General features: G+C 37.6%; 1 protein-coding gene across 1 annotated transcript; it reads left to right on the top strand.

Annotated features, from left to right (window-relative positions):
• The first annotated feature begins 6,485 nt into the window (after nucleotides 1–6,485).
• LOC149554207 (NAD(P)-linked oxidoreductase superfamily protein) lies at nucleotides 6,486–24,998 on the top strand. Its single transcript, XM_089789453.1, has 9 exons — nucleotides 6,486–6,853; nucleotides 22,271–22,355; nucleotides 22,715–22,831; nucleotides 23,243–23,307; nucleotides 23,539–23,627; nucleotides 23,815–23,894; nucleotides 24,063–24,174; nucleotides 24,363–24,482; nucleotides 24,668–24,998. The coding sequence occupies exons 1-9, from the start codon at nucleotides 6,520–6,522 to the stop codon at nucleotides 24,851–24,853; spliced, it is 1,188 nt and encodes a 395-aa protein (XP_089645579.1). The 5' UTR covers nucleotides 6,486–6,519; the 3' UTR covers nucleotides 24,854–24,998.
• Nucleotides 24,999–25,231: the final 233 nt, after the last annotated feature.

The raw sequence follows: 25,231 nt of genomic DNA, 5'->3' as shown, positions 1-25,231 counted from the left end.
GTGTCCTAGTACAATTCTTAGGAACATTTCCATGTTCTTGAAAATAGCGACAACTATATCTTGTATTATAATATCAATTATAAAAGTTGTCATTGTTCCTTACCTTTGTTTTCCTATTTGGTGACCACATGGGTTTGGATCTACACTCAAAAGCTCTATGTCCATACTTTTGACAGTTATGAAAATATCCTTCAAATATTCATGCGTTCATGGTCTTGGTTTTGCATTCATCTACTTGAAGTCCTTGTTTGTTGCACTTATGGCAGTGAACCATGCTATTATGCTTGACATTCTAATTTATAGTCTTGCTCCTGCACACATTAGTAGTATGTCCTTTCTTACCACAATTATAACAAGTAGGTTTAGATTTCTTACCTTTTTTGTTCCTTTCTTCAACACTTTTGGATAATTCTCCTTCTTCAGTACTTGTGTATCCCAATCCACATGTATCATTATTGGATCTAGGGGATCTCAATAATTGCTCAAAGTATTTGATGGCTTCATTTGATTTGTTGAAACTTTCAACAAATTCCTTCTCCCTTTTTAGGTCGCTTTTCAATTTCTCATTTTGTATTTTCAATGTTATTATCTCAATGTCCTTGGCATTCAATTCATAGTTGGCATTCATCATTTGACTCAAAAAATCCAATTGCATGTTGAAAATTTTGTTTAGCTTTGATGACTTCTCTTTCAATCTATTTGTCAAAACTCTTTTCTCGTCTTCAATCATGGCTTTGTCTTCCATAGCTTTCTTTTTTTGTTTAGTCACTTCACATAGTAGTATGGCCTATGATTCTTGCTCTAACTTGAGATTTCTAATTTCCTCAACTTGGGCTCTATTCTTTTCCATTAGATCTGCAACTGCTACATCAAATTTATTGGAGTCTACATTAGAAAATAACTTAGTAGTGTCTATTTCTCTGTATTGTGTGTCATTCTCCTCAATGACAATTTCATTCCTTCTCTTCAAAGATTTCTTTAATTTTTCTCTTGCTTCATCAAGTTGATGCAAAATGAGTTGTATTTCAATTCCTTGATTCTCAATGATCTTTTCAAACTTGTAGACTTCCATTTTCACGATCTTTCCTCAAAGTTACAAAGCTTTTCTTTTAGAGAACTGGGCTTTGATATCAATTGTTGGAATTACAATAGGAAAGGTAAACTTCTGAAGGGGGGGGGGGGGGGGGGGGGGGTGTGAATTAGTAGTTTAAACTTCGATCCTTAAAAGCATTCACCACATATCCATCTCATACATTCACTAAGTAAACTAAAATTCCATGTAAAGCATGTACATCTAAATCATGAAAGCAAGTAAACCTTCATACATGTATGATACTAGATATGATTACCCAAAAACCCTCCAATGAGAAAGTAGAACTAGGGTGGGGATAACACCCACAAATCTTCACTACTGCAACAATAAAGTGTATCCAATGAAGGTTACAATATTTTGATCATGAGACATGATCTACCTTGTGAAAGGTCTACTCTATTAAAGGCTTACAAAGACTGTTAGGTCTCACCCTATTAGAGGATTTCAACACCCTGTTAAAAGTGTGCCTTGTTAAAGGACTTCAACTCACAATTAAGTAAGTACCCTGTTAAAGGATTTCAATACAGCTTATTAGGATTACTTTTTAAAGAGATTTAATTGATTCACCTATTAGAATGATTCAGCAATGATCCTACGGTTAGCACTTGATTGGCTGATGATAGATCACCTCTATATTGATGTATTCTTGATCCTTTTGATCAGATGTCTCGCTACTATATACTATTTCTTTCCTATGTTCTCCTTTAATTGATTCTGCAATGCAATCTCAGTTCAAACTCCTTAGCCACCATGAATGCTTTGTTTATGCATATAAACTTCTTTCTCCACTACTTCCACTCCGTTCTTTGCATCATAACTAGTTTAGGGTTTGTCCTCCTTAAGAAGACTTAGGTGACTTAGGTTCAGGTATGAATCAACAACTATAATTCATCCATTTTTCTACTTAAACCTTCCCTTTCTCTGATTGGTTGCATGCAATGCATTAGGAATCCAAATTAGGATTCGTCCTTATCTCCAAATATCATAATTCAATCTTTAAGTCAGCTCAAAAATGGTTTACATAGTTGTTTGTGCCATTACAAACAACTATAACAAAATTGTTTTACTCGACATTTGAAGTCTCCGATGCTTGGCATATATTGATCTCTATACTCTGACTCGACTTCTGTATCACTCGGCATGCACTGCTTACTCAGCTCCTAAATTACTTGGCATATACTGTCTGCTCGACACTTGAGTGACTCGACACATGAGTGACTCAACACTCACAGTGGACTCAACATGCTCTATTATGTACATGTTGTGCTCAGCATGTACTACTTATTCGACACGAACTAAGTAAATGACTAAAGTGTGTAGACACTCACTTGTCAAAACTGATCTGAGATCAAAAAAGTATACTATTGACATATTGAAAATATCTGGTACGGTGGATTGTAGACCATTATCTACACATATGGAGACAAATCTTCATAAACTCAAAATTGAAGCACACATGTCTAAGGTCATTGATCCTACCTATTATAGACATATTATTGGATCCTTAATGTACTTAGTGATCATCCATCCTAATATTTGTTATGCTACAAATGCACTAAGTCAGTTAATGTGTGAACCTAAGAAGAATTACCTCATGGTAGCAAAGTACATCTTGAGGTACTTGTGAGGCACTATTGGATTTAGTTTGAAATATGACAAAACTAAGTTACAGCTTCATGTATATTCAGTTTCTGATTGGGTCAAATGTTCTACTGATTAGAAGAGCACCACAAGATGTTGTTTTAGTGTTGGATTTACAATGATATCTTGGTTTAGCAAGAAGATATCCTTTGTCTCTCTAAGTTCCACAAAAGAAGAGTATATAGCCACATTCATGAGAGCTTGAGAAGTAATACAGTTAAGGAAGTTACTAGTTGAGCTATTTGGGAAGCCTCTAAAACCTATAGTTATACATTGTGATAATCAAATTTGTATCAAACTCTTAGTGGATCCATTATTCCATAATAGATCAAAGCATATAGAGATACCCATCCACTACATCAGGCATATGGTAGATAAAGGTGTCATCAAGTTGGAATACATTAGTACTGAAGAACAATTTGTCGAGATATTCACCAAACCTCTTGGAAAGTTGAAAGTGGAATACTTCAAAGGAAAACTTGGAATGACAAAATTATAATTGTAACTCCTGAGACAAACTCTTAGTTTTGTGTTATATATATATATAGTTTTAAAAAAAGAGATACTATTGTGCACATGTGTTTGTTTATGAAAGGTTGTGATCTTTCATTTCATGAGATGTTAGGTCTCTATTGTAAAGTGACAACCTTAACAACATAGTGACCTTTTATCAGAGACTTCATTAAATTGTTGTCCCAAAATATTTCGGATTGTATAATAACACAAGTATCATGATTGACTTCTATTGTTATCCCAAGGTGAGTTGGATATCATGGTACTACTTGTGTTTTTTTTGAGTTCTTGATCTATTGTCGTAATAAGATTATGAGAGCTTGTTATCCTAGACTGTGCCATAATTCACGACAATGAAAAGAATCATGGTAGACTACCTTAGTCTCGAAATGAGCTAGAGATCATTATTCTATATTACCTTAAGATCAAGATGGACATCTGGTCGACTATACCTAGTTAAATTATCCTAGAATGTGTCGGAGATCAGAGAACTAATATCCTTCTAGGATATCTTTGTTGATGAACATTTAATCTAAGATAGATAAAACCTAGATTACCAATTTGTAAGATAGTCATATCTTCCCTCGCTAAGGGGGAGTGTTGAACTTGTAGCATCTGTCAGATATCTAATATCTAATTATTGCTCAAAGAAAACAACATATATATATTGAGAGTGTTATACTTGACTATTCAAGATGATTCGATCTGTCTAAATACTTGTTATGATGCAATGATCATACTATGATAATAGTTTGTATGGATTATGGATGTGACTGATCTTGTCACTCACTACTCCACACTATTGTGAGTTATATTGCTATTATTCTATCCACCAATTGAGATCAGGTATTCATGAAATATTAGACACCGATTATGATCGGGCCACCAAAGCATGTAATCACCGAGTGTAGTTTGAGTTAGTAGATGATAACTAATGTTATTAAGAGCCATCTCATATAGAGACATGACCTTATCGGCCCAAAGGGCATGCAAAGTCATGTCTCTACACGAGACATGACTGTTCCACTTTGTATATATGTTAAATACTATAATATCTTGGAAACACAACAAACATCTCATGTTATTACCAATGATATATATATATATATATATATATATATATATATATATATATATATATATATATATATATATATATATATATATATATATATATATATATATATATATATATATATATATATATATATATATATATATATATATATATATATATATATATATATATATATATATATATTCACCTTTCATCAATAAAAATGATTAGTATTGTTCATTGGAAGATTCAAGCACAAGTAAGATATCAAAATTTACATCTATATCTCTGCAATTAATTAGTAATAGAATTGAAGCATTCAGATACATTAAGGTCTATCATTATCTAGAGACTAATTGAAAGATAAAACTCTACCATTGATCTATCATTCCTCAATGTTTGATGTGTTACAATAGAAACAAAATTGCTATGATTAAAATTTTCCATGAAACAAAAATTAGAGGCACCTTCTAGTCTATCCTCAACTCTAATATTATTCACAATGATTGATTTGTTCAATAGATGTTAGCAATCTATAATAAAATTATCACTTTCGGTTTTAAATGCTTACTCTTCCAACTAGGCTCTGATAGATCGATGGTAGAGTTTTATCTTTCAATCAGTCTCCTAATAATGATAGACCTAAATGTATATGAATGCTTCAATTCTATTACTAATTAGTCTCTAGATAAACCCTAACCATAATACAATATTACATGACTTATGTTAGCTTAACATATAAACATACTTGACAAGTCAACCTTTGAAAATGGTTGACGAGTCAACTCAAAAAATGCTTGACGAGTTAACCAATTTTTTTTTGGGGCGATGACTCGAACCCCACAACTTATGAAAAGTGCACAATACTTTCCTGACTAGTCACCACAAATCAACATAGTTGACCTCAAAGTTTAGGGTTAAAATTCTTAAAACCTTCTTGGGCAGTGGAAAATTACATATATAAAGAAGGCTTCTAGGGTTGTCTAAGACAATTCTAGAGATGTATAGGGTGGCTTTAGCTCGTAGAATATTGTAAGGAAAATGCCCATGTGGTTTTGCATGTCATATTTCTAAATATTGTTATTCTATTATTAGAGATAATAAGAAGTCAATTTCTTATTTTGCAAATTATTGTTATTTCACTATTCTATTATGTGTGTTTGTGCTAATAAGGGGAGTACCCTTCATCAAATATTTTTCCTCATTGTAATGAAAATTTAGTTTGGGGACTACTGAAGAAAAATTGAAAATCTAAATTCTGCTACGCTTTTTCTCTCTTATGTTTCCTGTTATGTTGTTTAAAAGAATACGGTTCATCACAATCTAATACCTAATAAATGATAAAATTGAAGGTGTCAGGTAAAGTAATTCCTCCCTAAAGTGGTTGTGCCAACTTCGTAGTCTAGCAAACATTTTATCAATTGGTCATTTACCTTTTCTATTACCCAAATGAGATCACAATCTTCTTTGTAACCCAAGTTTTTACCTTTATCATTTACAGTCTTGGCATTGAAATCTCCCATTAAAATGTAGGGGTGGGTCTTTGCTATCTAGCCCTATTGTTGTTTTAAGCTCTTAAGAATCAAGAGGCAAAATAACATGCTTACAATTCACAAGTGGTTTCCATTAATGTAACTTTAAACCAAACCTATTGCTTGTTTGAGTCTTGTCTTTCTAGGCATATGACACACCCTTCTTTTTCTTTCACCAATACCATTCTAGACCTCCAATTTTATTTAACCTTTATATAAGGAAGGAAGTGTTGTAACTTTAATGCCTATGAATTTTAGTGAAACAAATCATAGCTCTACTTTATACAATCGCTCATAAACCTCGCCCCCTACTCTACAAAAGACACCTACAATTTGTCTTAGACCCAAATCCCTTCTCTACCAAAACCCTCTTCAATTCCAACTAACTAAAATTAAAATATTACAAAAATAGCCTCAATTAGTGACATTAAGTGCTTAATGTAACGCTTCCATTAGATTTATATGTACGTAAAGCAGTCCCATCTAATTTCGAGTTTATTGCCAAAAACTTTTAGTTCACTACCTATGGATTAAAAACAGAAACAAATTCGGGAAAATCCCCGCCACACGCCAATCTATATTACTAAATTATCCAAGGACAACAAGCAAAAAATAATAATATATCTGGGAAGACTTCATAAGCAGGGGTATTGCGAGTTAATCAGTTCTGAACAAGGCAGCAAATGGCTTTCTCTCCCTGCACATCCAGTCCTGCAAATGGCCGGGCGACTCTGCCACTGTTGGCGGGCTCGGCCATATCTCACAATTACAAAATATGCGCTCAGCGGCGTCAATGGAAAGCTCCAAATGCCCAGCTAAATGTGGAGGCAGTTTCTCCTACCAAAGAATCGACAACAGTGGTTGGGCAGGGAGGAGACAAATTAGAGATTTGCAGGGTTATAAATGGGATGTGGCAAACTAGCGGCGGTTGGGGTAAAATTGAGAGAAATAGTGCAGTGGAAGCCATGCTTAAATATGCTGACAATGGTTTTACCACTTTTGACATGGCCGATCATTGTAAGTCTTTATTACGCTTTTTTAATTTTGATCGAAAAGTTTGTGAAGCCGTAGCTATCAAATTTACCCATTTTAAACATTTCATGCATCTACGAGCTGAATGATTTGACTTCATCCACACCTATTGCTAAAATTTGCACAAGCTTAAGTAGTATTGTTGGAATATTATCTTTTGCAGAGGATGCAGTGACATGGCATTTTTTGAATTATATTAAAAATCCTGTGTAAAATGGTTATGTAGGCTTTGAACTATAGTTAGTTACTCAACGTGATTATTTGGAATAAAGAACAAATTATTTGATTTTTTATTAACATTGTAGAGAAACATGTTAGGGTTTAAGGATATAATTTGTAAGTTATTTTTTTAATATTGTTTTAGGCAAGTTAAAAGCGTTTAGGCAAGACTTAGCCAAAATTTTAATGGTGAAATTGTATTGTTTTTAATGTGTTCAAATAATTTTTTTCAAGTTTAAATTTGCATTAGACCAGGCCATATTTTGCGTCTGTCCACATGGGTCGGGTGCTCTCATCCTTTTCTGTTATTGGGACATAGTTTCTTATAATTCTTCTGTTAAGCTAATGTAATGATTTTTTTATTGTTATTCATGTAATGCAACCTACGTTTAAAAAAAAAAAATTTATCATGCTTTGCATATTTTCTGTAATAACAGTGACTAGAATTAGATGACTTCCAAGAGCACTTTTATATCTTATTTTTCTGGATCAATTGAGACAACTAATATAATATTTCAAATATAATTATATAAATAAACTTGAGCAGATTCTGCCATATTTATTTTTAATAGATAAAAATGACCTTGGAGCCATACTTCTAAAAGAATAACTGATAAGAGTTACTTACAGCTCCACAATGGATGGCCATTTTATAGAACCCCGAGGAGTTTTTAACAAAATCCTCGCAGAGCAGCTCGGACCTTCTGCAAAGCCATCCCTTGGGAGCATTATCCATGTCATCTGCACTGTTTATTGTTTCTGCTTCCAGTGCAAAAGACCGGTACATATCATTTTGAGTAATCACCTTTTTGGCAAATCTTATGAACACAAACCCCCAGTTTACCTGTTGAATGTGTGGGTCATCATTGTATCCAATCACCCAGGATGGTGAACATAATTAAGTAAAGGGGAGCAACCAAGACCGAAACAGAAGGCCATAAACCATCACCAACACGGGAACCTGAGCCCGGGACTGCCAGAGTGAGGACAGAGTCGAGGTCCAATCTTCAACATGGTTTGAGAATTGTGATGGATGCTTGTCTTTTAACCTTAACAGTTTGTCCCGCCTACAAAAGGACTCCAACAAACATAAAAACAGTGTTGGTGTTAACATGATACGGATGATTCTTTCGTGAGAAGAAAAAGCTCCCCCAATATCATGCACCATCATCATAGCTTTCACTTTTAAAGAAGTCTTTACTGTCAAGTTTGGGACCTCTCCTATAAAAGAAATATGCCTCTTCTTTGTGAATAGCCTATCGTTGTTCTTCATAAGAGCATAGTTTAAGATATCTCTACCATGAAAGGGAAATGAAAAGGCTATAGACCAGGATAACTCAATATAATTCAACAATGTTTTGCTGAAGCCCTGTGGGAGACATCCTCCATTGAGAGGGGCATGTCCTGAAATATTGATGGTCAAATTTAGGCGTTGTATCATATATGGGGTTGCCACCTAGTAATGACAGGAACAGAGAAATTGTCAGTGCTAAGTGGTACCACTTTTGGACTCTACAGTTTCAAGTACAGCTGCTTGATGCGGAACCTTTGCTATCTAGTGTATGGGATTTGATGCTCTCTTGAAGTTGAAACAGTGCATTCTATGGATGAGCTTCTCAAGTCTTACACAACTAAAACTAGTGCTGGTATCTGGTCAAGCAATGGGTGGGGGCTAGTTATGAAGAATATTAGTCTTCACAGTATCATGGACCATAGTAAGTGGTTTTGTATTATTACAGACTATAGAAGATGGTTGATGTTATCATGTTACTACAGCCCTTGAGTTTGGGCTCAGCATACCATTAAAAGTTCACATAGAAATGATAAAGGATAAACTTTTAGAAACTTCTCCCAACCTTTTCAAGATACTTACAAGAGATTCTAGGAGATTGTAAAACATGTTATATTTATGAAATTAATATTTGAATGTAAATAGAAGGGCATGGAGAATTAATTAATTTGAGCTGTTCTCACCATATTTAACAGTGTAACACCAGCACTGGGGTATGTTGGTATGCTGGGAAGCCAGAATGAGTTTTTGTGACAGGGGAACAAAGGGCCTCAATTTCGGGACGACAGCTGGGGGGCAGGGGGTGCTGTATACTATACATATAGAACTTGAAATGCTAGTTATGAAATGATATTTCAGTATAACATACTGAATTGAAATACTTGAACATAGCAAAATTGAAACACAAACCTAAACCATTGAAAATTCAACATAGTAACATAGTATGTACCCAACAGTAACATTCAAAAATCAAAATAATTAGAAAATTCAAGTACCTCTTGTGGTAGCGACATGGTTGCGGCGACTATAGACAACTCCATAAGGCCAATAGTGAGATGGACATAAGCTATTCAATAGCATTAAAAGTTTGCATAGAAATGATAAAGGACAAACTTTAAGAATTTCTCTTAACCTTTTCATGGTGCTAACAAGAGATTGTAGGAGATCGTAAAACATGTTTTATTTATGAAATTAATATTTGAATGTAAACAAGACATCGGGAATTAATTAAGTTGAGCTGTTCTCACCATATTTAACAGTGTAACACATGCACTGGGGTATGTTTGGATGCTGGGACGATTTTTTGTGACATGGAACAAAGGCTCTCAATATTAGGACGACGACCTGGGGGGCAAGGGGTGCTATATACTATACATATAGAACTCGAAATACTAGTTATGAAATGATATTTCAGTATAACATACTGAAATGAAATACTTGAGTATAGAAAAATTGAAACACAAACCGAAACCATTAAACATTCAACATAGTATGTACCCAATGGTACCTGTTGTGGCAGCCACGTGGTTGCGGAATGGCAGAGGTGGGGGCACTTGGATACTCCAAGTACTTAGTGGGGGGACGTGTCGGTGAGGCGTACTTTGAGGTTTTGCATGGCAAAGGTATGAGTCCCTGGGTTCTTTTCATTTAATTCTCAATGGGTTCTATGAAACTGCGGTAAATTATCTAGTTGCAAGGAAATTCGTTTGACGAAGAAGGTTTTCATAATCATATTAAATCTCATGGAAATTGTTGAGATGCTATTGTAATTATCAGAATCTATGTAATTTGTTACTGCATTCATAAGCACATCAATAAATTCTGAATCAATCTTCTTGAAAAGTTATCTTAACAAAAAAACTAATGAGATGTTCCATGCTGTCTATGGTTGTATCATCAATAAATTGTGTTTGTGGAATGGCTTTTCTTTTTCGTTTTAAGTGGAGGCAAATTATCCGAGGCAAGTAATTAGTCTTTTAGCTATTTTATTGCTTTGAAGTTTTCACAGAAGTAAATCAAGGTTCAAGAATAAAATTTATGAAGTTTATTGTTTTTTAATGATAAAAATTAATAAAAGTAATTGAATCTTTTTGTTGGATACCAAATCATAATTTAGAAGAAATCAAATAGAGGAACTTTTGACCTATCAGGATATAATATTGTAAAGAATAGGGAAAATCTAAATATTTGTTTTTTTTAATCTTTTCTTGTAATGCCCCGCTCAGAGATCCTTGGAAACAAGGATAAATAAGCCAAGATAATTTTTTTTTTAAAACAAGTATAAAAGTACAAGACAACCATCATACATGGATCACAAAGATTGCAACGGAAGACTATCCAAACACCCTGACACCAACGGATCTCCAAACGCCACTACTGACCAAAACGACTGACAACCGAAGATGCACAACTGAATTTGAATCAGAACATACCGAATCTAGAATGCGACACGAAAGGATTGAAGAGCACTTAAGAGGGTACCCTAAACACTTCTCGAAAAGTTCGGGTTTTACTGAAAAGTGCTTGCTGCCTACTCGCATAGGTTTTTGCAATTCCTAGGCGATACTTTAAATCAGCACTGGGCGATACTTTCCAGTATCGTGCGACATTTCTAAATAAATTGGGCGACACTTTCAAGGATTATTGCATGACAGAATCCTAATGGGCATGCGACATAAAATTATGTCGCCCCATGCTGACACATGGTCGCCCAAGAAAATCAAGAAAACACATAAGGACAACAAAAAAAAGTTAAACAAAGTTCAGAACCTCTACATTGGGGAGTACCGGATCCACATATCGAGGCAAGAACACACGAACAAAACTAAAAGATGGAAAGCTGGAAATAACATCTAACCATCTAGTCATATAGCAAAGGAAAAGAACAGAAGGGAAAACATTGCAAAGTACTGAAAGCAACATCGCAGTAAAAAGGGAATAACATCACAATGAGCAATACAACAAATTAAATACGCGGTTCCTCCCAACCGTCAATAGCATCATAAGACCATCGTATGCCCTAGCCATCCCTCGCGTGTAACATCCCAAGCCACCGATCAGATTGTCGATATTGTCGTAATAGGGACGTCACTACTAAAACATGCTACAACATAAGCATAAGGAAATCTAACATGCTAGAAGTAAAGTATAAGATAATCCTACAAGTAGATAACATCACCTATCACATGCTAATCATCATAGTAAGAAAATGCATCAATAATTAACATCATCTAAACATGATATACAAGCATCTCAATGAAAGCATAAATCACAAGAAAGCATACTCCGGAACCCAAAGTGCCAACTGAAAACATCCAGCAACGGTCACACTAGGACAAGAGACCTTCTCTGTACACCTGTCCCTAGCAGTGGTATAGGTAGCTATGCCTCCCAACCACATGGCACCCGTAGGTCCACTCTCGCCATGCTGATGGAGATAATGATCCAACCATAGACACACACTAGGCAAACATCCATGGCTAACACACATGCTAGGCAGTATGATGACTAAAACCAAGACAAAGACAATGCATAACTATAGGTCTTGGTTAGACACTCAATGGGCTACTAAGGAGGGGCTGACATCATGGAGAGTCGCTTGGCATCGACAAGCCCAAGCTAGTATTGGCAACTGAACTCCCCAACGGAAGGCGCACAAACCAAAACTTTTAATTATCTTATATTTTATTACCACCTAGTGTTTTATTTAGTTATCACTTATATAAAACTTCCTCTGCCAACCGGGACATGGTCACCAGGCTACGAGATAGAAGCCCCTCCATATGCTACACTACCCTACCCATGCTCATCCAACGATGAGTGCCCATATGATCTTAATTCCAGAAGTACCACAGAATATCAGGACTCGCAAGTCACTCAATAAATGTACGCACACGTACTCGTGTGTGGCGCATCACCATCACGAAGATCATAACACAAGGATTGGATAAGAAAACAATACTGAAAGTCACTCAACCAAAAACAAGATGGTAGGACAGATGCATCCCAATGCAGCATAAAAGTGCAACAGTGGCCGGACTGACATCCAGATGGATCGTCTAGGTCCACGACCCACATTGTGCCAAGAAAACCCAAGAAAACAGGGCGACACACAAAACGAGGTAAAAACTCCAAAAATTGGAAATTTTCTTAATTAAAACCAATTTGACCTTTGGGTAGAAAAATCTTGAAAATCCAATAATAAATGAGTTCAGACACCGTATGCAAAAACGACCAGCATAATGTCTCAAAACCCCAAACCCCCATTCCAAAAATAGGGAAAAATGTTCATACCCGACCAACCAGGCAGAACCAACAAACAAAAACGGAGGGGAACACTAGTTCTCAGCCTCCTAACATATTGCTACAAGAAATAGAAGCTGAAACAGAGCAAAAACAACAAAACGGGAAGGCCCTACTTGACAGCAAAAGGGGCAGAAACCAAAACCCACAGAATAAAATAAATAACCTGCTGAAACGATTGAAAGTGTCGGCAAAGCAAGAACTCCCTGAGCCGAATCCAACGAGATTGATCTCGCGAAAAACCCACTCTCATAGCTCCCAGAACGAACAAAAATCAAATCCTTCAGAAGAGGATTTCAGAAAAGAGCTCCCAAATTTCTATTTTGGTAAAGTGAAAAGTGAATTTTTCAATATTTATTCACTTTTCGAGTGAATAGTAGATTAGGGCAAATAGCCAGTTAGACTAGCTAGACTCCGAATCGACCCAAACGAAAACAGGGTATTTTTCGTAAGGGAAATTCACCTAAGGCAAAGCTGCCAGAAATTAAATCCGAAAAGATTTAAAGCCCAAAAACCCAAAATCACAGAAAACCACAACAACTTTTGTGACAATGCGAACCTCTAAATGTATAAACACGCTTGCTGGTCTAAACACATAATGCAGATGAGTTCAGATTTATCAGTCACTGAAAGGCTTTAATTTAAACAATTAAAATAAGGATATGTCGACCATACAGGGACGACATTGATAAAATATGAATAGTTGAATCACTAACTCCATGTGCCACTGCCAGGGGTATAATTCCTGCACACTAAAACACACGATCAAGTGCAATTGCATAATAATATCATAGCAGAAGCAATTAATGCATTAAATAAGAAATTAATCCATTTACACCACTGATGTCCGCAGAAAGCGTAAAGATACAAGAATGAAGTAAATAACCATAGCATAAAATCCAACTCATAACTTAGTCAACAAATATGTCCAATAACCATATAACCAGATATCATCATAGATCTACTGTTATCTCAAAATATCATCAACATGCAATATGATAAACTAAACAGTATAGCAATATAGCATCTATGGTATTGAATCAAAGTATAACATTCGACCCTTAGGTTATCCTCAAAGTATATATAACAATAAGAGTATCAAGTATCTCTCGAATCAAAATAGACAAGGTGTAGACTGCAAATACTAGAGGCACTACATCCTCCCCCACTAGCATAGGCTTACTCTTGGAAGTCGGCAAAAAGATAGGGATACAATCCTCTCAGTCGTGTAGCATCCTCCCAAGTTGCAAGGGTCTCATCGCTTGGGTCCCATTGGACCCTTACCTGCTCTATGTCCCAACCTCGCAAGGTCAACCTCCGATGTTGTAGGATATGAATGGGCTCCAAAGTAAGCTCCCCCTCTGCTACTTGCAAAGCATCCCAATCAAGAACATAGGTCACATCCGGAATATACTGCGGCAAAATAGAAACATGAAAAAATCATGGATGCGCGATAGGCTAGGTGGCAACACTAGTCGATAAGCAACAGGACCAATCCTCTCGAGGATCTCAAAAGGTCCGATAAAACGTGGCGCCAACTTAGAGCCTTTCCCATAATGGATGGGGCTTTTCCTTAGATGCACTCTTAGAAACACCTTGTCACCAACAAAAAAGTGACGATCCGACCTATGGGCATTAGCATACTTCTTCTTCTTGTCCTGAGTAGCAACCAAATGCTCCCTAATGCGAGTAACCTGCTGCTCCATATCCCGAAGCATCGCTAGACCCAAAAGAACTCGGTCCTCTAAGCGATCCCAACTCAAAGGAGTACGACATGGTCTATCGTACAAGGCCTGAAAGGTGACATAACAAGAGAACTATGATACCCGTTGTTGTATGCAAACTCAACAAGGTACAAATAGTCCTTCCACTTCACTTGCCTATCTATAACATACATGCGAAGCATGATTCACTCTTTCAATTTGACCATCGATCTTTGGGTGATAAGCCGAACTAAAATTTAGCTGCGTGCCCAACACATGTTGGATAGACATCGACAGTGCCGAAGTAAACATTGGATCTCTATCTGAAATGATCCGACGAGGTTTCCCATGCAAACGAACAATATTCTCTAAGAAAACATGCACTACAGAAGAAGCTATGTAGGATGCTCTCATGGGTGAAAAATGTGCTACCTTGGACAACTTGTCCACTGTCACCATGATACAATTGTGTCTCCGTGATGACATAGGCAGCCCTATGATAAAATTAATGGATATCATATGCCATTTCCACTTTGGAATGGTTTTTGACTTCAAAAGACCCATTAGATGCTGACGTTCTGCTTTCACTCTTTGGCACTCAAGACATCTAGCAACAAAATGAGCAACATCGCGCCTCATCCTTGCCCAGAAGTACAACTATTTGAGATCTGCATGCATCTTTTTAACACCAGGATGTGCGGAATACAGTGCACGATGCGCTTCTGACAAAACCGACATGGGTACATAGATCCGCCCCATGTGTCGCAGTAGTCCATCGGACTCAAGAACATAACTAGAAAATCTCCCCTCAAGGGTATGTCCAGACTCGATCTCTGCTGTCACCTCCTGATACCAAGTGTCACTAGGCAAAGCCTTCAAGATATGGCCTCGCAAATCCACTCCCAATGACATCACTGATACCTCATGTTGCCTTCTGCTCAAAGCATCCGTGACAACATTCTCCTTTCCTTTAATGTAATGAACATCAAATTCATACTCACACAATAACTCCATCCAACGATGTTGTCGTGCATTCAGGTTTGGTTGAGTAAAGATATACTGCAAGTTCCTATGATCACTGTGTAACTCGAACTTGTGTCCCAAAAGAAAATGCTTCCAATGGACAAGGGCATGCACCACGACCGCGAGTTCCAAATCATGGGTGGGGTAATTAAGCTTATGGTCCTTGAGTTTCCTAGACTCATATGCAATTACATGACCATCCTGCATCAACACTGCACCCACGCCTTCCAATGAAGCATCTGTGCAAACCATGAAATCACCTATAGGATTAGGCACTGCAAGGACTGGTGCACTAGTCAAACACTCCTTAAGAGCATTAAATGCTGCCTCACACTGGTCTGACCAAACATCCTTCTTCCCTTTTCTTTGAAGAGAAGTGATGGGATGAGCTACTCGTGAGAAATTCTTCACAAAGCGATAGTAGTAACTTGTCAATCCCATAAAACTACGAACTTCTGAGACATTAGTGGGTATCGGCCAAACCATGATAGCATGAATATTCCCCAGATCTACTGCAATTTCGTCACCAGTAATGATGTGTCCCAAGTACTTCACCTCGCACTGGAAGAACCCACATTTACTCAAGTTTCCATACAACTGATGGTCTCTCAAGCACTGCAATACCTGATGTAAATGGACTTCATGCTCCTCCACAATCTTTGAATAGATCAATACGTCATCCAAGAATACAATGACACACTGATCGAGGTAAGTGTGAAATACACCATTCATCAAACTCATAAATACTGATGGCGCATTGGTTAACCCAAAGGGCACAATCGTGAACTCATAATGCCCATATCGCATATGAAAAGCTGTTCGATGAATATCAACCTCTTGGATACAAAGTTGATGGTATCCTGACTTAAGATCAATCTTTGAGAACACTCTTGTTCCCTTCATTTGATCAAACAATTCATCTATCCTCGGCAAAGGATAATGGTTCTTTACTATCACCTTATTCAACTGTCGATAGTCAATGCACAAACACAATGAACCATCCTTCTTTACAAAGATGACTGGTGCACCCCATGGGGATACACTAGGATGAATATGGCCCTTGGCCAATAACTCTTCCAACTGCAATCGGAGCTCACTCAACTCCTGAGTAGTCATGCAGTAAGGAGCTCGTGAAATTGGCTCTGTTCCTGGTACAAGATCAATTCAAAAATCAATGTCACGTTGCAGTGGCATACTTGGAATCTCATCAGGAAACACATCGGCATACTCACGAAGGAGTGGGTGATCATCAAGTGTCACCGTACAACTCTCGGTTTCCTCGAGATCACTGACAGACACAAGAAACAATTGGCAACCCTTCCACATACTCCGCTTCAGCTGATTAGCTGAGATCAATCGAAGTGAGACTGGTCTCAGGACTCCCAAAAGTTCCACCTGCCCACCTGTGTCATCAACATACTATACCGTCTTACGGTGGCAATCTATATTCGCCTAATGGGCGGCTAACCAATCCATGCTCGACACAATGTCATACGATCCCAGAGGTAGAATACGTAGATCCACTGTGGTGGTGAAGGTACCCAAATTCAAAACACAACTCCAAACCAATGAGTCAACAACCACTTTGGAACCTGTGGCCAACTCAACCTGCCACCTATCAAACTGATGTGCTGCCACTAGCCCACATCGCTGAACAAGAGATGGTGAAATGAAAGAATTAGAAGCACTAGAGTCAAACAAAATTGAAGTTGAAATACCGTGTAACGCACTTGTAGCCTCGACTACTGTACTCTGATGATCAGCTTGACGGTTGTCAACCGTCGCAAAGACTTGGGGATTCCTACTAGCATCTCCGACAGTAGGCTCAGATCTTGCTGTGCCCTTACTAGGTCCTGAAGATGGTTTGATCAAACACTCAAAAGACTTATGGCTAGGCTGGCCACAAGAATAACAGTTTTCAACAAAGTTGGAACCTGTTCCGCGACTACCTTGGGTAGCACTAGGATAAGGTGCACTACCCCTGCTAGAATTTTGCTGACTGCTCTGAGGAGGGTGATCCTGCTGCAATTTCTGTTCTTGATTCTAGCTATTTCCTTTCTTTCCAGAGGTACTAGAATCCTGTCCGCCTTTAGGCCATTTTCCCCTTGATCGAAAACGACTACCACCACCTTGAGGGGGTTTAGATTGGGCTTGGCCCTTCCTTGAGGATGGGGAATACTGTGCATCCTGTCTTGAATTCTGAGCACTTTGGTTTTGAGAACCAGACGTGCTACTGAAACCTCACGCTAGATTCTCCTTTGCAATTCATGCCTTCTCCACAGCAAGAACAAGAGTCCTAGGTTGATGCATACGAACTTCTCCAATGAGGGCATCCTTAAGGCCTCAGATGAAATGATGAGAGGGGAATAAATCGTCATTGTTGTAGCATGAATATTGCCTAAGCTCAAAGAATCGGATTTCGTACTGGTCCATTGACATGTCACCTTGCCAGATTGCGTGGAACTCATTAGCAAGGGCCTCTTTGAACTGAGGAGATAAGAATCTCTCTTGGAACCTCTTGTCAAAGATCTGCAACACTAATCTGAATCTTCTGACTTTGAATATTCCACCAAATGGATGTGTGGTCCCTCAATTGCATAATTGCACAACGGGCCCTCATGTTGGTTGAATATGGATACATGGTGAATTAGCGCTCCATGTCCAACAACCAAATCTTAGCCTTGAGACCACTTCCCTTGCCATCATATAATGGTGGTTTGGATTGCTGAAGGGACTTAATGATATCCAACTTGATGGAATCTTCACTGTTGTGGTCCCTATCACCCCGATGGTGCCCTCTGCCACCTAGTGGAGTACGGGAATGCTCACGTTCACGTTCTTCCTCTCTATGCTCTGACTAGTGGGAATCTCCATGATGAGATCCCTCTTCTTGATCATGATCATGTTGGCGCTCCTCAATACGAGGGCCCAACCAAGCAAGAATCTCCTGTAGTACTGGCTTCAATGCTCCCATGACAGCATGATTAGCATTACCCTGTTCCCTTTCTCCTTCCTGCCGTCCCTCGTCACGGTGCTCTTCTTCACGGTTACTGCTACGGGTACCACCACGGCCACCAAGTCTACGTGCAGGAGGCATCACTATGGAAACAACAAGATAAGTTCAAAACAATCGGATCACAAGCATACGAGTCAAAACCATGAACTAATAAGATATCAAAATAACAACCATAATATAATAATACACAACAGAAAACAAAACCATAGTGGGAGCATAACATAGAGATCCCAATATTGCAACATGGGCTCTGATACCAAATGTAATGCCTCGCCCAGAGATCCTTGGAAACAAGCCAAGATTAAAAAAAAAAAAAACAAGTATGAAAGTACAAGACAGCCATCATACATGGATCACAAAGATCGCAACAGAAGACTATCCAAACATACTGACGCCAATGGATCTCCAAACGCCGCTATTGACCAAAACAACTGACAATCGAAGACGAACAATTGAATTCAAATCAAAACATACCGAATTCAAAATGCGACACCAAAGGATTGAAGAACACTTAAGAGGATACCCTAAACACTTCTTGAAAAGTTTAGGTCTTACCGAAAAGTGCCCGTTGCCCGCTTGCATAGGTTTTCGCAATTCCCAGGCGATACTTTAAATCAGCACTGGGCGATACTTTCTTGTATCGCACGATATTTCTAAAGAAGTTGGGTGACACTTTTAGGGATTAGGCGACACAACTCGTAAGGCGTGCAATACTTTACCAGTATCGTACGACACTTCACCAAAGAGGGTGTGATACTTTCTAGTATCGCACTATATTTCTTCCTAAGGGGTACGATACTTACCAGTATCGCACGATGAAATCCTAATGAGCATGCGACATAAAATTATGTCGCCCCATGCTGATACATGGTCGCCCAAGAAAATCAAGAAAACACATAAGGACAACAAAAAAAAGTTTAACAAAGTTTAGAACCTCCACACTGGGGAGTACCGGATCCACATATCGAGGCAAGAACACTCAAACAAAACTAAAAGACGGAAAGCTGGAAATAACATCTAACCATCTACTCATACAGCGAAGGAAAAGAACAGAAGGGAAAACGTCGCAGAGTACTGAAAGCAACATCACCTATCACATGCTAATCATCATAGTAAGGAAATGCGTCAATAATTAACATCATCTAAACATGATATATAAGCATCTCAATGAAAGCATAAATCACAAGAAGGCATACTCTGGAACCCGAAGTGCCAAGTGAAAACATCCAGCAATGGTTGCACTAGGACAAGAGATCATCTTTGTACACCGGTCCCTAGCAGTGGTATAGGTAGCTACGCCTCCCAACCACATGGCACTCGTAGGTCCACTCCCGTTGTGCTGATGGAGATAATGATCCAACCACAAACACACACCAGGCAAACATCCATGGCTAACACACACGCCAGGCAATATGATGACTAAAACCAAGACAAAGACAATGCATAACTATAGGTCCTGGTCAGACACTCAATGGGCTACTAAGTAGGGGCTGACATCATGGAGAGTCGCTTGGCATCGACAAGCCCAAGCTAGTATTGGCAGCTGAACTCCCCAATGGGAAATGCACACTCCGGGTGGCAGCTCTCCCCAATGGAAGGCGCACAAACCCAAACTTTTAATTATCTTATGTTTTATTACCACCCAGTGTTTTATTTAGTTATCACTTATATAAAACTTCCTCTGCCAACCGGGAATGGTCACTAGGCTGTGAGATAGAAGCCCCTCCATATGCTACACTACCCTACCCATGCTCATCCAACGATGAGTGCTTGTAGGCATGTAAATTCTCAACCCAACCCCAATGATCTTAATTCTGGAAGTACCATGAAATATCAGGACTCGCAAGTCACTTAATAAATGCACGCGCACATACTCGTGTGTGGCGCACCACCATCACAAAGATCATAACACAAGGATTGGATGAGAAAACAATACAGAAAGTCACTCGACCGAAAACAGGATTGGGAGGACGGATGTAGCATGCATCCCAATGCAACAGTGGTCGGACTGACATTTAGATGGATTGTCCAGGTCCATGACCCACATTGTGCTGAGAAAACACGACGGCACACAAAATGAGGTAAAAACCCCAAAAATTGGAAAATTCCAAAATTAAAACCCATTTGACCTTTGAGTACAAAAACTTTGAAAATCCAATAATAAATGAGTTTGGACATTGTATGCAAAAACAGCTCAAAACCCCAAACCCCCATCTCAAAAATAAGGAAAAATGTTCATACCTGACCAACTGGGCAGAACCAACAAACAGAAATGGAGGGGAACACTATTTCTCAGCCTCCTAACATATTGCTACAAGAAACAGAAGCTAAAATGGAGCAAAAACAACAAAACGGGAAGGCCCTACCTGACAGCAAAAGGGGCAGAAACCAAAACCTACAGAATAAAATAAATAACCTGCCGAAACTGCTGAAAGTGATGGCAAAGCAAGAACTCCCAGAGCCGGATCCAACGAGACCGATCTCGTGAAAAACCCACGCTCATAGCTCTTAGAACGAACATAAATCAAATCCTTTAGAAGAGGATTTCAAAAAAGAGCTCCCAAATTTCTATTTTGGTAAAGTGAAAAGTGAATAATAAAAACACTTTTTCAATACTTATTCACTTTTCGAGTGAATAGTCGATTAGGGCAAATAGCCAGTTAGACTAGCTAGACTCCGAATCAACCCAAACGAAAGCAGGTTATTCTCTGTAACAGAAATTCACCTAAGGAAAAACTACCAGAAATTAAATTCAAAAAGATTTAAAGCCCAAAAACCCAAAATCATAGAAAACCACATAATAACTTCCGCAACAATGCGAACCTCTAAATGCATAGACATGCTTAGTGGTCTAAACACATAATGCAGATGAGTTCAGATTTATCAGTCCTGAAAGGCTTTAATTTAAACAATTAAAATAAGGATACGTCGACCATATAGGGACGACATTTGTAAAATATGAACAGCTGAATCACTAACTCCATGTGCCATTGCCTTGGGTATAATTCCTGCACACTAAAACACACGATCAAGTGCAATTGTATAATAATATCATAGCCAAAGCAATTAATGCATTAAATAAGAAATTAATCCATTTACACCACTCAGGTCTGCAGAAAGCGTAAAGATACAAGAATGAAGTAAATAACTATAGCATAAAATCCAACTCATAACTTAATCAACAAATATGTCTAATAACCATATAACTAGATATCATCATAGATCTACCGTCATCTCAAAATAGCATCAACATGCAATATGATAAACTGAACAGTATAGCAGTAAAGCATCTATGGTACTGAATCAAAGTATAACATCCGACCCTCAGGTCATCCTCAAAGTACATATAATGATAAAGAGTATCAAGTATCTTTCGAATCAAAATAGACAAGGTACAGACTGCAAACACGAGAGGCACTACATTTCTGTTGCAAGCATCTTACTCAAAACTTGATGAATCAAGTATACTGAGTCTTACCTTGTATGGGCTTCCAAGTCCCCTGACCTGATCCTAATGTTTGGTCACCTGATTTCAATAACTATGTTAATGTTAGTCAAATGGGATGAGCTGAAGTGGTGAAATCATTGAGGCTTTGTAATGGAGAGTGGTCTTCATTCCCCTTCAGACATAATACATGCTCATATACATATGCAAAATGTTAATTATTGACTAGATGTAACTATCACATCCTATTCTGGCTTTGGCACAACCTGTCAGATGAGGTCAGGTGTCAGTCCTGCATCAATTTGACAGAAATTATAGCCCTTTCATGGCATTTAATTTAGAGGACACCCCAAAGGGCAAATTTACTAGTTGAATTAAAAAAAATATTTTTTGCATTGTGCAGATGGACCAGCAGAGGACTTATATGGAATCTTCATCAATAGGGTTAGGAGAGAACGTCCACCTGAAATGGTTGAAAGTATCAAAGGGTAAGCTTATGATCATCCAAATTTTCTGGCAACTTGTAACATTGCTCTCTTTTGGTGTAAATGCTATTCAATTATCAATCACATGTTGCAACAAATAATCAACAATGTATATTACTATTAGTTTTGAGCAAACTAACCAGTGGCATGGTAAGTCCGACTTCTTGAAACTGGGTTGCTGATACCATTCTGCAGGAATACCTTTATATATCTCATCTTAATTATAAAAAATTTCTAAATCAAAATACATATAGTTTTATGGACAACATTAATTTCTGTTGTTCCTTTTTATTAACTCATGAAAAGTTGCCTGTATAGTCAATTAAAATCTAAGATGTATCCATTTATCTTTGATTGATCAGGCTCACAAAGTGGGTGCCACCTCCTGGTAAAATGACTGGAGCTTATGTTAGAGATAACATTGACATTTCTCGCAAACGAATGGATGTCAAATCTCTGGACATGCTTCAATTTCATTGGTAAGCAATGTTGCCATTCATATGGCCCACTTAATTCTATTTTTCACTCTGCTCTACAGGCTTCATCTCAAATTTATATTTTTGTAACAGGTTCATGATATTGACCATGATATGATAATCACATATTTTCTTGCTATCTTATCTAAAGAAGGCAATCCAGAGGCTCCAAAAACACCAAGTTGTAACCGTGTATAGAAAAAGACTTTGAACTGCTGATCATATTTTTAGAAGCATTTTGTTTCTTCCATACAATGCTAGGGGAAAAAATTGTAGTTTTTGCATCTTTAATAATATTTTCTTAACCTGTTAGTTATATTATGCTATAGCTTTTAAAAAGTAAAGTTACTGGGAAGGGGAAAAAGTGTTTCTTTGACCGTATTTGAAGGTTTTTATACGATGATTTGTGATCAGGTGGGATTATTCTAATTCAGAATATTTGGATGCATTGAAATTCCTGACTGATCTAAGGGAAGAAGGTCTGTCTGCTATTTACATTTGAATTGGAGTAGACCAGATATTATTATCTCTACTTTTCTCTGGTTTTTTGGTAATTTTCTGTCTGTTGAGGCAATCATGGTGTTCTTCATTATAATTTATTAGAAGACTCTTCACGTATAAGCGATAAGATTTCTATATTTCATACATGACCTGCTGAAGCTATAGGAGATACTGCTATTATTTCAGTTCCCATATGAAATCTTATGCAGGTAAAATCAAGACATTAGCATTAACCAATTTTGATACAAGGAGGTTACAAATAATTTTGGAGAACAGTATTCCCATTGTCAGCAATCAAGTGAGTTCTTAATCCAGATCTTGCATACTCTATTCTGCAAAGATATGCAACAGTTTTTCTCTTTCTTGTGGTATACTAGGCTTGAATTTTTCTTATTAGTTGTGTTCTTACGGTGCATATTTGTTTTTAATAGTTTTAGTTGGACAAACTAGGTTTTGATGTCATCATTATGTTGTAGTACTAACAGGTGCAACATTCTATAGTGGATATGCGACCTCAAAAGCAGATGATAGAGATATGCCAACACTCGGGTGTGAAATTAATAACGTAATCTCTGTCTCTGTGTGTGCCTATCTGGAGCAATGTGTGTGACGGATAGGAAAAACAGTTACACGTTTCTTGAGTATTTTGTTAGCTGACTTACTCATTCACTAATATTTTGTCCTATCTACTTGTCTAGTATTGTAGTTGATATCTATTATTTTTAAATGGCAGGTATGGGACTGTAATGGGAGGGTTGTTATCGGAGAAATTTTTGGATGCCAACATATCAATCCCTTTTGCTGGTCCTCCACTGAACACTCCTTCCCTTCAAAAATATAAGCGAGTATGTATCTCCATACCATGCCTCTACTGAAGTTCTTATTGATAGTTTGACACTGCTTATACTCATTAATGCAGTCTTTACACACAAATCTTCAAATTGCAAAACTGCACTTTAAGTAAAGAAGAGATATCATAATTGGATTTTAGATCTGCATGATATAGATTTTTCTTTGAATGTGGGATTTGTAGATGGTTGATGCCTGGGGTGGATGGAGTCTTTTTCAAGAGCTATTGCAGACACTTAAAAGTGTTGCATTGAAGCATGCCGTTTCTATTCCAGCTGTTGCTGTGCGGTACATACTTGATCAAGTAAGTTCGAGTTTACTTAACACAGACATTTAGATCCATCCTGTTATCTTGTACAGTCTCTTTAAATTACGAATGTTACTTTCACATACTCAAAAAGGAACATATTTTCTGTGCACTGTTTGATGCAATCAAATCCTTTTAACCTGAAAGTTTGTAATATGTTATGAGTGAATCGTATGCTGCAGCCATTAGTTGCAGGCTCCATGATAGGTGTCAGGCTTGGTTTATCTGAACACATTAATGATTCAAAGGCTATATTTTCTCTTGCCCTGGATGAAGAGGACACAGCCAAAATCTTGACAGTAACTCAGAAGGGAAAGGACCTGCTTAAAGTTATTGGAGATTGTGGAGATGAGTATAGGAGAATATAATATATAAGTTTGACTGGAGAAGACATTGCACATTTTAAGTTTCTATTGAATGGTTTCTTTCAAAAAAATGTACTCATAATAAATAATCTATAGTTGCAATTACATTTTCTTCCAAAAGAATGAAAATTCATGTAATTCCTCTGTCCTTGTTTTGCACAATTAACTTGAATCTATTTGTCATTTCCCAGCTTGATCATCTACTTCAGAAATTTTGCTCAGGAAGATGTGTGATACACCTTGCATAATAATAATCTTTGTGTTGAGCCACATGTAACTTTCAGTAATGAGTCTATTTTGTTCTTGTTGTCATCTTCATTGTCAAGTTCTTATATATGTAAGCCTAAAATTGAGCTTTCATCTCATTGCAGCCCATATTCT

Source organism: Cupressus sempervirens, chromosome 6 (assembly GCF_028749045.1).
Source record: "Cupressus sempervirens isolate cs-2001-9-10 chromosome 6, ASM2874904v1, whole genome shotgun sequence".
Lineage (NCBI taxonomy): Eukaryota > Viridiplantae > Streptophyta > Pinopsida > Cupressales > Cupressaceae > Cupressus > Cupressus sempervirens.
This window is presented reverse-complemented; position numbering and strand designations above follow the sequence as displayed.